The sequence below is a fragment of the Lactuca saligna genome, chromosome 2, assembly GCF_052625555.1.
Source record: "Lactuca saligna cultivar CGN05327 chromosome 2, ASM5262555v1, whole genome shotgun sequence".
Classification (NCBI taxonomy): domain Eukaryota; kingdom Viridiplantae; phylum Streptophyta; class Magnoliopsida; order Asterales; family Asteraceae; genus Lactuca; species Lactuca saligna.
The window spans coordinates 172,502,118-172,515,202 of NC_136418.1; the positions used below are offsets into that span (position 1 = coordinate 172,502,118).

Consider the following 13,085-nt stretch of genomic DNA (forward strand, 5'->3'; position numbering starts at 1 on the left):
TAATCTCTGGTGGATAAACAGGAAGGTGGATAATTACTCGGTTTAAGATAATCTTGGATATGGGTTTATCTAAGGTTTCTTTACTGCATTATAAATAGAGCCATAACGCTAAGATTTCCGGCCACTCATTCTTTTGAAGAGATAGCCGAAATTTATAGCCTTTCTTCTCTCTCTCAATCATCTTCCTTTTCTAGTGTTCGGTGTGAACCACTAGAGGTGTGATATTTGTGACGCTTGCTCTCAAGGCTTCAACAACACAAAGATTTTTCATTATTATTACAAAATAGCAATCAATGTATGATTCTCCTAACCCTATTTGTATTTTCGAAAATATGCTAGTGTTATAGGGTTTCTATTTTTGTTGTTCAAACTTGTATGTTCAATTAAAGAAAACATAGCTCAAGTATTAGGGTTGCATGCACACATAGAAATTATAAGTTTTGCATAATACTCATCAGTGGTATCAGAGCGTAGGTTCAGTTTTCTATTGAATCAATACAATCATTGAACTTGAACAAGGAGAAACAAACATAATCGTCATTATGTTTCGCCACCATGGCGTGGTGACTTGCGATTTTGCTCTACCACGATGTGGACACGTGGTAATTGTTTACCACGACATGGTGGGCTGTCAGATTCATAAAATTCGGTTTTTACTATTATCTCATGAATTGATTAGGATAATTGCCATTAATAATGTTTTAATTGAATAAAACTGTATATATTTTTCTAAGTAATTTGATATCCTTATCTTTAATTCAAGGTTGGTCTAAATTTTAAATTAATTTCTTAATTTTCGAAATTTAAAATATAGCCTATAATTTTAGAAAAGTTTTAAAAATACACGCTTATACTATATGTAACATTAAAAGTTTAATATTACTATATATAAGACAAGTCGGTCGAACCACTAGTACGCCTCATTCATGAAGCCGATCTATAACGGGGTATAAGGAAACTGCCTATAAAATGTTGGTTAAATGGGTGTCCACTCTTTGTAACATCCCGACTCCTAGTTATTTATTTGAAGCTTTTATATTAATAATTTTGGACCTACTCGACGAGTTGGTTGCCCCAACTCATCTTGTAGGAACTAATGAAGCCGCGTGGATTCTAGAACCTACTCGACGAGTTGGAGGACCCAACCCGACGAGTTGAGGCTGAACATGAAAACCCTAATTTTTAGTATTTGTACCCTATTTAAAGGGCCTTAAATCCTCCCCTCCAGCCTCCTTACCACCTTTCATGTCCAGAGAGCAAATCCTAAGCGAGCTAATCCATATTTTTAGTGTGTGAGGCTAAAAGTGTGTGTTTGGTACATTTCTTGAAGAGACTTGAAGATTTGGAAGCTTGGAATGAGGAGGGGCTTGTGGATCCAACATCTACATCGTTTTGGCATTCTTTTGGAGGTAAAAAGTCTTTACATTGACTTTCCATTCCTTAAATCTCTTCTTATGTAAGTATATGGGCATTTTTAGTGCAAAATACGGTCATCCTCGAGTTTGAGCTTGTCATGAGAACATGGTCTCGGATCTGAACTCCTCTAGGCCCTCATGAACATAAAGTTCTCGACTTTATCTAGCCCTATCCCTTTTCCATGCCCTAAACCTCATCCTAAGGCTAGTTTTGAGTGGTTTAGCTTCTTGAAGCCTTGCATGCGCGTAAAGTTAGCAACACTACGTGGTAACTACACCCTAGGAGGCTAGATCTACTGTTTGGAGCCTTGGTTTCACTTAAAAGCATTCGAATAAGGAAAGGACTGAAGGAACTCGACGATTTGCATAGTCAACTCGACGAGTTGAATGAGGGTTTCCCGCTTTCTGGATTTTGTATGAACTCGACGAGTTAGTGAGATAACTCGATGAGTTGGTTAGGGTTTTTCCCGAGGTTCTGGATGTTGCATGGACTCAACGAGTTGTCTGGTAACTCGGCGAGTTGACTGGGGTTTTCTCGATCTTCTGAGTTCCGAAGGAACTTAACGAGTCTGTAAGGTGCACTCGATGAGTTTGGTCAGCATGGATTGTTGACCTTGACCGTTGACTTTGACTTTGACCAAGTTTGACTTCTGAGGGTATTTTGGCAATTTGGGATTTTAACGGAATCAGTATATGATGGTTACTGGTAATTGAGTTTGGAGCCGAGAGTGGGAGATAGATCTTCTTGATTGTGAGATGAGTTTTCCTCACTATACTAGCAGGGTCAAAGGCACCAATGCCGACCCTTTTTGGATTGTTATCCTGGTTATTGCATTATGATATGCTTAGTGACATGTTAGGTCGGTATCCTGACATATGGGATGATGATATTTTAATGACTTGTTAGGTCGATATCCTGGTATATAGGATGATGCTATAATTAATGAATTGTTAGGTCGGTTTGAATGTTTGTACATGCTAGCTAGCTTGTGATATTTATGTATTGATTGTATATGTGGGGTTGGGTTGAGGCATGACCTGCTTTGTGTTGAAGGCTAATAGACCCATGGCGGACCGGAAAGACTGCAGACCCATTAGGGCATATCATTTAGGCCAAAGGCCCGAAAAACGGTCCAGACAGGCTGAAGGCCCGGGTGGGCGGACCAAACATGTTGAAGGTTATGATAGTGGGCCAGATAGACTACAGGCATGTTGAGGGCAATCACGTCTTACTGTAGACTCTATATACATGTTATTTACTTGCTATGATATGGTTATGATTTGTACGGTGTTGGTATTTTGGGGGAACTCATTAAGCTTCAGGATCATAGTTTTGGATTTTGTTTCAGGTACTTCGGATGATCGCGGGAAGGCGAAGGCTTCATCGTGCACCTCCTCGCATTTTATGTTTTTGATTTTTGGGATACTCTGATATGAAACTATTTTGAAAACATTTTGTAATTAAATGGTGTTTTTGAAAGATTGAAAATTTTTAAATTTGCATGAATTTTATGGATGTTACACTCTCACCCACCACTTCCTTGATTGGTGGAGGGTCGTTAGCTGAACGGGTTCGATAGGAAAACCTAATCCTCATTAATAAGTATAATGAATTATAAATTAACTAAATATATTTTATAAAATTCTCAATCTTAGTTACTTTAGGAAAAATGTGAACTTGTATGCTAACCCATGAAATTACACATTGCAATTTATGAGTCATTAGTGGAGCACATGTAGTTATCCGACACACTAATTGGGACATGTAAAGAGTGGGAATGGGTGTCTCGAAAATTATCATTGATTAATGGAGCGTGTATGGCTAAACGACACATTAAATGAGATGATAAAAGACATTGAGAGTAACAAGTTAATTTGCATGGTTATTCACATATTGTTTGTGATCCTCGGTATCCCAGTCACAAATGGAAGAGCATAATTGAGATTAAACATGTCATTGAAGTTGTGAATTTGATTGATAATGTACGAGGTCGCAAGACAGTTCGGTACAAATGGATCTTTAAAAAGAAGACTGACATAGATGGAAAGGTACACACCTTTAAGACTCGATTGGTTGTGAAGAGCTTTACTCAAACCCCACGGGTTGAGTATGATGAAACCTTCTCATTGGAGCCTAAGATAAAATCTATTAGGGTAATGCTAGCCATAACTGCGTTTCATGACTATGAAATTTGGCAGATAAATGTAAAAACCGCTTTCCTTAATGGAAAGTTGGTTGAGGATGTTTACATGAGCCAGCCAGAAGGTTTTGTGGATGGAAAGTATCGAAATAGAGTGCGTATGCTTGAAAAATCAATCTATGGATTGAAACAAGCTTCTCACAGATGGAATCTTTATTTTGACGAGAAAGTCAAATAGTTTGGTTTCTCTAGTAGTGAAGATGAATATTGTGTATATGTCAAAGCTAGTAGGAGTATGGTAACCTTCCTAGTTTTGTATGTTCATGACATATTTCTTATAGGAAACAACATTCCGACTTTGCAAGAGGTTAAGTCTTGACATGGAAAGTGTTTCGCTATGAAGGATTTGGGAGAGGCTGCTTATATTCTGGGAATAAGGATTTTGAGAGACAGGAGTAAAAGACTAATTGGACTTAGTCAAAGTACATACTTGGAAAAGGTACTAAAGCGTTATAGTATGGAAAATTCCAAGAAAGGAGAAATGCCTATATATAGTAATACCAAACCGAGTAAGACTCAAAGCCTGAGTACTGATCCAGAGATAGCAGAAATGAGTAGAGTTCTATATGCTTCTGCCATTGGATCTATCATGTATGCTATGACATGTGCTCGCCCTAATTTGGATTTTGCTTTGAGCATGGTCAGTCGTTATCAGGGAGATCTAGGTAGGGTTCACTGGATAACAATTAAGAATATTCTTAAGTATCTGTGAAGAATTAATGACTAAGTCTTTATCCTTGGTGGTAGAGATAACTTAAGAGTAACTTGGTATAGTGACACCAACTTTTAGACAGATAGAGACAACTTCCGTTCTCAATCTGGCTAGGTATTTACCCTTAATGGAGGAGCGATAACCTAGAAAAGTTCCAAACAGGAGACGGTGGATGATTCTACTTATGAATCAGAGTACATAGCGGCAAGCGAAGCATCGAAGGAGACTATTTGGTTGAATAACTTTATCGGATACCTTGGAATTGTTCCAGCCATCAAGGAGTCAATGGAGATTTTTTATGATAATGAAGGGGCGGTTACCTTAACAAAAGAACCAAGAGATCATGACAGATCAAGACATATCGACAGAAAATACCATTTCATTAGACATAGAGTAGAAAAAGGTCATCTCGTGGTAAAGAGGGTATCGTTAGAAGAGAATCCTGTAGATCCCCTCACAAATGGTCTGAGTAGGGCCAAGCACGATCAGCATGCTAAGAGCATTGGTCTGAAGGATGATATTAGTTGTAGTAGTTAGATAGTTAGTTTTGAAACTTGTAACAAAATAAATGTAATTGACTTTTGGTGATTAAATAATGGAGATTTATTTATGAGTTGGATTAATACCTTTTGTCTATTATTTATTTTGTGTTTCATTTTGCATGTTTTACTTCCCAAATAACTAGAATGCTAAAACGTCCACAATCGATCATACTTTTGGAAGTAAGTAGTGAATCAAGACTATCATGAATTAGATTGTAGATTATCTAAAGAGTTTAGGACATGACAACAGTGTTGCTTCAATATTTATGAGTACTTTGAAATGGAGATTTAAGTTTTGGATTAACTCACACTCAGAGAATTACTTCATGTAATTTATCACGAGTAATTCTGAGACGATAATATTTTATAGTCTTTAAACAGAGATATGTGAGTTGTTGTTTACAAGTTGGTTGTGCATTGATGATACTTTAACGCATCAGTAACTTGATGTTACAAAATGTATTGTTGTGCATGATTTGATGAGTAAATAGTGCAAGCATATAAGTCAAAGTTTATTAGTTCTATAAACCCAGGACTGAAACAAGTTCTATATATTCTGATTCTAACGGTCCCGATTCCGGTTCAGGTCCGATTTTTCGGTTTTAAATATCATCCCTAGGGTGAACAACACACATACATTCACAAGTATGATCCACAAAAATTTCAAAATAGCATGCCAACAACCTCACAACAAAAAACCTCTACTGAATATGATGAACAACATTTTCAATATTATATGAATCGAATTATAGACCTATCTATACACATGAACAATAGGGTACAAATTTCATAATAGAGAAACTCATAGCGTTTTTAAAAATGTTTAATCAAGCATATAAGGATTTTTTTTTTGCAAAGATGGGTAATTATGTAATTTTCAATTTTGTATATGTATTTTTATATTTTAAGTTCGTGATCGTAATTTGGGGTATCTATTTTTTTTGGCAAAGATGGGCAAAGATGAGTTTTTTTTTTTTCTTCTAGAAACCTCCTCTTATGAATCGATTTGTAGGTCCGGGTCCTAACGATCGCAATTTTCTTCTTTATCTCCACCTCTCCAATCGATCTCACACCTTCCTTCTCTCTTGTTCTCCTTCGAGTCGCAGTACATAAACTTAGGTTCACCCATACTTCTTACCTTAAATCGAGTTGCAGGTTAGATGGAGCGAGATGAAGAAGGGTGTGTGGGTCCATCTTCGATCACTTCATGCATCTATTCAACTTCATCCACCATGTATACACAAAACTGGACACCCTAACACTAGCCCAAAATCTTAAATAGTTAAACATATAAAATTGCAATCTAAGCCCTATTTTGACATACTCTAATGAGAAAAAAAAAACTTTAGCTTTCTGCAGCAGTGGAGTGAAGCTATGAGCATCGAAAATTGTAAATTTTACAAAGAGAATAAGAATTGGAGGCGAAATCGGAAAACATCTACGACAAATCATCCAAATCTAACGCACCGAATCCAATTTCGTCTCTCTCTAGAACGTTCAACAACTCCTTGAAGAAAACAACATCACAGGGGAGGACGAGTCCTCTGGTGGTCTGGAAGCCGAACTCTTCATCCGCTTTGTTGAGTAAGGAGACGAAGTTTAGAAAACGGGTATGAATGACGAAGCGGGGGCGTTCTTCACCAACATAGACGACATTAGATCCAGAGGGAATGTGGCGATGCCAACGTTGCACGACTTGTTTAAGGCGGACGATCTGGCGGATTTTGTTGCCCCTCTTCTTTGTTTGAACTTCGAATCGATGATTATGTCAACGTCTATAGCGTTTTCGATTCTTCAATTTCATCATTGATTTGTTCCCTCCTCTAATTTCATTCGGGATTTCTTTGTAATATTTGAATTTTGGTGAAAGATAGAAAGGAAAAATCAACATGGATGATATATGGGTGCCACGTAGACCATTTAAGTTGACCAAATGCCACGTGGCATATCAAAATTGATGATTAGGAAGGGGTTCATCGGGTGACTCCTTCATATTTTTGATAATGACATTTTTAAACGGTAAAACACAAGTACGTATCCCTAAAAGGCGAAAAAAAATTGCAAGAGATTTTTTAAACCAATATATTAAACATCGTTGAGCTATAGTCATAATAACCCTTTTAATTATGAATGAGAATAGTCTAACAGTACTTTTGTATTAGAGTACTTCTATTTCTATATTACGGAACTCAATTCTCAAAGAAATTTGTTAATTGTTTTTGGATTCAAAGAAATTTGTTAATTGTTTTTGGATCGGGGTATATTTTCTATCGGTATATCTCCTTAGTCCTATCAACACAAAACCCTAGTCCGGCTCCAAAGCCTCTTAAGTAACATGGCTGTTAAGATATTGAAGTATTTGACCACTTAACGTTTAATTTGTTTCAATATTAATGCAAATTTTAAACTGTTTAATGGAAAATTGATTATTTGATTAAAATATTGTGTCGATATCATTAAATAATAAACAAGTTTCACAATTATTCCACCTAAAATTATAGGCTTGTTTAAAACAGTTATCGCAAAACAAATAACCATAAATGTATGCAAGCAACCAAAAGTTTGAGTGGTTGAGAGTCATTGAGTGATTAAGCCTCTTAAAAGATTTCGAGGTTTTCATAAAATTTAGGTAAAAAAACAAAAACAAAACTTCTAAGTACTGTCAAACCTTTGAAGTTGAGTGATCTAGGTCGAAAAAAAAAATCTGAAATTTGTTATTTAGTGATAGTTACCCGAAATTGTAAACCAGATGATGGGTTTCAATAAAAAAAACACAAAGGGGTATCCACAACTTTTCATTGAAAATGAAAGTTAGGTGGCCAGTTATAAAAGAGTTTGAACAGCCTACGTACAATAATTATGAAACGTAATTATTATTTAATGCTATTTAATGATCATTTAATGTTATTGAATAGTCATTCAAGGGCTGCATGATTTTTTTTTTCTTTACCAAATATGAACCTAAATATATATTCTCAACAGTCAACAATCAATCAGATAACAATAACGTAAAATCCGTATATATTATATATAGTTTATAGTTTATATATAAAAATTACAATTACAAAGCTCAAAGTTACGTATAAGAAATCAACAATAATCAATGTGACAATGTTCTCTTTGGTTCGCCACATCTAACAATGATTAATTATGGAGCTTAAAAAGAAATGCTAATCAATCAGAAGCAAGAATAAAGAATGGGGTATCTCCTTATTTTCTTTCTTTTCTCACAACCCCACGCCACATAATAACAATATTTTACTTATTAAATCAAACCCAAATAGAGTTTAAGCTTCTTTGCATTGGTTTATTTTCCAAAAATGACCTCAGTAGTATAAAAGCTTGCCTAGGCCTATGCAACGGCACTTCATGTCCTGCACCTGTCACTGTCACAAACGTCAGTCCTTCGTATATTTGGCTCCACCCCGCAACCTAAAACCAAAAATATATATATATATATATATATATATATATATATATATATATATATATATATATATATATATATAATATATATATATATTCATATTCTTATTAACATAACCACATAATATGCAAAATTTAAAGTTAAAAAAATAATAAAACCATTTTAACTTGTTACCTTTCCATTATCATACCACGGATACCAATTAGCAATGGTTGAAAGCTTTAACGCATCAAGTGAATATCTTGTTGCAGTTATGGGCACGACTGAATCCGTATCACCACTGTAAACGAAAACGGAAAACCACAATTTTATATTATTTTTAATTTGATACAGACGTTATGTTATTGGGGAAAAGTACACAAGTTATTGTAGTTTACCTGAACACCCATACACGTAAACCAGCAGCTATGAGTTCCTTGTAGATGGGAAGCATTGAAAGTGGAGAATCTCCCCAATATGACCCAATAATATCACTGTAATTAACGAATAATCATAAATTACAGGAAATTGATACCTACTTTACGATTTTTATCAATATAGTAAACAATCTACCTGCATGTTTTCCATGGATATGAAACTTTAGTGATGTTGGCATGAAAGGCCTTTTGAACTTCAGGGAGATTGAAGTACTCGTTTGAATATTTCTCGGTGCATGGATCATATGCTCCACGCATCCATGGCTGTTCATTGATGGAGATGAATGTACTTCATTATTTGAGAGTTTAATGGGTCATTACACGGAAAATTAGGTATAAATTAACTTACGTAACGTCCTCTACGTTTTAATGATGAAGAGTAATTGCAGGGCTTTGTATAAATGCTATACGGATCGATGTTTCCTTGTTCTAATTCGGCGGTATTTAGAGCCCTAATGCAGGCGATTGGTGGATGCTCAGAGGACCCTCCTTCACATGTTGTTTGTAGAGACTTATAAGTTGAATCTGAAATCAAACCGTGGGTCCACCAGTACTCGAATGTACCAACGTAATCATTGTAATCGTCTGTAACTGCATTTCCGACCTATGAAGAAAGATCAGAAATTGGAAATTAGGGAAGATTGTGGTATAATCATTGGTTTTGATGATTGTGTTTACTACCATGAAACCCTTGAAGTTGATGACTGGATTCTTCACTCCTTTGTTTCGTTCGTAAATGATTTGGGACAATTGAGGAACATAATGACCTGAAATTAGATGAACGAAGGTGATTTACAACATTTTAGCAGACGGAAATGTTGTAAGAGAGAGGATGCGAACCTGCGTAACTTTCTCCGGCGATGTAAAAATCACGGTGCTTGTATTGAGGGAATCTTTCGAACCAATTGAGAAGGAAAGCATACGAATCTTCAGCTACAAATTTACAACCAACATCAAAAGAAAGTCAAAATCGACGAACTCGGAAAGGGGGAAACTTTTTGGAAAGATTCGATTGGATTTTTACCTGTTCTTGCATCACCAGCTGTGTACAAATCTGATGTGGTGTTCGTATATGAATAGCCAACTCCTGCTGGCGATTCGAGAAATAGCAAATTTGCCACTGACAGATTAAAGAATCGAGATCAATTACACATTTTAGTAATACAATTGATGAAATTAACACGAAAAAGTGTTGGTGTTCATACACTTGTTCCAAGAATACGGGTTGATGAAAAGCGTCTTCCCGTCGGAATTTATATGTAAAGGACCAATCTCTTCAGCAGCACCATAAGCTACTGAAGAACAACCAGGCCCACCATTGAGCCATAACAAGAGTGGTCTTGATTTTGGATCACGATTTGTAGGTGACTCGGTCAACCAATAAAACAATGCCCTCCCAGATTGTTGATTCACAGTCACATAACCAGAGTACTGAGAAAAATCAACATTTGGTGGTTGACCAGGTAGCTCATCAATCTTATCTTTCTCTTGATCCAACAAATAATCACAAGTTCCAAGAACGATAAATGAGAGATAAAGCACAAGGAGAAACGATGAATTACCCATGAATCTATTGGGATCTTGGAATAACACTGATCCCAAAACTATCTACGAGTTATGTAAAGAATAAGATGATTAGACACATATGCACCTATGATAAAAACCAAGAGAAAATAAATACCCAACAACCCAAGTGCTAAAAGGTACTAATGAAACTGTTATGCTTTTATGGTAAGTTTATGTTGAGTTTTACTATACAATGGAGACAAACACATGAGCGAAGATAACCAAGTCAGCTGAAAATGACCCACAAAAGAATGATAACAATAAATCAAACAAGGCCACTTAGCTTGATAAAATGAAAAAGTTATTCAATGGTTGGAATTCACATATGCTAAAGAAAAAGAATAGTGTGTAGAAAGATAGCGACTGGGCAGACAGAGAAAGAGAGAGAGAGAGAGGAAGACAAAGATGTTGGGATCAACACAAATTTTCTTGCTTTTATTCACAAAGAGTAGTAGAGTGCAAGTTGGGAGATAGTTGTAATTTGTAAATGGCAATCTTCCATGATTTTAACCTTGTTTTGAGGAATGACATGAGTTGGACTTATTTTATATTTTTATTTAATTTGGGAAAAAATCAATTGGTGTATGCAGACTGCAGAATGCTATTGCTAGTTGTATATTGGGTACAGTTAACAGTTTCATTGGGGCATTTGACCGAACAGTTAATAGGCGCACATGGGTGAAGAGGCTGACAATGTTGAAAGGGCATAAAGAAAAAGATATAAAATACACGAAAAAGGTTGGCGACTTTATTATGGATCTGATTTGCAGGAAGAAAGATAAGATTAATATAAACTCTTGCTAAAATTGTAATCAAAGGAAGAAGATCGATGACATACGCCATGACCATATATTATCTCGATACAGATTATCATCTGCTAATTATTATATTCTCTTGAAGATCTTCATATGATTTATACAGCATGGGTTTAAATGTAAAAGTAAAACAGTAAATCAAGTATTGTTTTTGGAGAAACAACCATAGTTTGTAATTAAAGTGGAAATACAGGTGAAACTGGTAGTCACTTGAGGTCCACAAGAACCAACACCAGCATGAGATAATTTCTTCAACGGAGTCAACAAGTCGAGATGAAATCAAATTTTGATGACCGAATCCAATGAACTACATCAATTTGTCGACGAGTAAATGAATACACATGAGCTGTGCTTTGTAAAGTTAGCAGGGTTAGATCGCTATGAATAAAAGGCTTTATAAAAATCACCATTGAACTTTTTTTTTTTTTTTTTTTTTTTTTTACGTATATACATTGTCAACCAACGTACTAGCATCACCATTAACCTTTACATTTCGTTCAAAAAATAAAATTAGGTCGCGTCGCCAACAATGTGATATGTCATGTGGCTACTAATGTGGATTTTACTGTTTATTATGTACACATTATATCATTAATTTTTTTTTTCAAATTTAACCAATAAACTTTTTTATATACATTTTACCATTAATCTTATATAATTTTTTCAAAAAAAAATTACCATTCCAAAAAATGCATATTATTACATAAAAATTGGTTCCCTATCGCCCATTGCGGCTCCCAGATATTGTAAGGTTTAAGGGAGAGGGTACGCTTTTGACGATAATACTAAGCACTCCCTTTTATAACTACATCATACATTTTTGTTGGGTATACCTTTGGAGACTTTCATCTAAAGTGCCCAAGTCTTACTCGATAAACCACCAAGGTGACAATTAGGGATGAGAATTTGGCCCGAAAAACCGAAACCTGAACTGAACCGAACCAAATTAAGCCCAAATAAGCAATCCAATTCGGGTTTTGAGTATCTATATAATGTTTATTTGGTTCTCGGGTTATTCGGTTCAGGTTACCCAAATAAGAGCTAATTCGGTTCTAAAGACCCGACCCAAATAAGCATTCATCCTCCCATTTTTCTGATCGATAGAAATCAAAATCATGATTCACACTTTTGTCATTGTCATCATCTTTCATAATAGAAAAAAAGGCAATGCTTCTCTCGTCATTTCAAAATCAACCAATCTTCTTATCTATTTCGAAACTCGAAATCACTTCTATAGATCCTTCCTCTTGTTTCAAACTTTCAAAAATCAACCATTCTATTGTCTCTAAGGATTTACGAATTCCTACCGTATCTAGTCATTGAAAATTGGGCTCCAATTTAAGAAACCCAAATAAAAAATTAATTTTCATTATGTTAATCTACTATGTAAATGTTATTCTTTCAATGGGTTATTGTATTACGTTAGTCTTTGAATGTTTTATGTTGATGTATAAAAGCACATTGTTATTCTATTATTCGGGTTATAAATCCTAATATGGTTTAGGTCCTTTGTAACGACCCGATTTTTCAAAGGAAAATATTCATTTTTAATTTACCAAACATGATAAGTCTATTTTATGAATGTACTAAATTGTCACAAATTTGTTGAATTGATGTATAATTGTCCAAGAATGACACTACTTTGATGAGCTGTTGCAATTCATATGCAGGTCAATATATTGTACTAAAAGTGTGCGGAACCCGCAAGAAAAATGAGCAACATGAAGCTAACAAGCATGGGAGACGAATTGCTAAAAGAATGAAGAAAAATGGTGCTGAGAAATTTGACCACTCTTCAATGTTTTGATTATATCTTAAGATCTAGAGCTCCAATTGATATGAACGAAGAAGTTCTGGAAACTAGACAAAATTTCCTACAACTTTCATGTTTTGCGTTTTTACTGATTCTACGGTTTTCATCACCAAAAAGGAGCGACAAAGATGAGGGACGTCCTAGAACGCATCTAAGACGCCCCCTAGGACGCCTACCC

At 35.4% G+C, this 13,085-nt stretch overlaps 1 protein-coding gene across 3 annotated transcripts; it reads right to left on the bottom strand.

Moving 5' to 3' along the window:
* Positions 1-7,868: 7,868 nt before the first annotated feature.
* On the bottom strand, positions 7,869-10,726 carry LOC145032811 (serine carboxypeptidase-like 27). Of its 3 annotated transcripts, none has more exons than XM_078981754.1 (9): positions 9,919-10,726; positions 9,738-9,833; positions 9,554-9,646; positions 9,395-9,480; positions 9,063-9,317; positions 8,850-8,977; positions 8,675-8,770; positions 8,472-8,577; positions 7,869-8,250 (listed from the first exon to the last, which is right to left on the bottom strand). In XM_078981754.1, the coding sequence occupies exons 1-9, from the start codon at positions 10,277-10,279 to the stop codon at positions 8,197-8,199; spliced, it is 1,275 nt and encodes a 424-aa protein (XP_078837880.1). In that variant the 5' UTR covers positions 10,280-10,726; the 3' UTR covers positions 7,869-8,196. The 3 variants fall into 3 exon arrangements, with proteins under 3 accessions (XP_078837880.1, XP_078837881.1, XP_078837879.1); XM_078981755.1 differs by having other exon boundaries at positions 7,869-8,256; positions 9,919-10,723; XM_078981753.1 differs by having other exon boundaries at positions 7,869-8,302; positions 9,919-10,719.
* Positions 10,727-13,085: the final 2,359 nt, after the last annotated feature.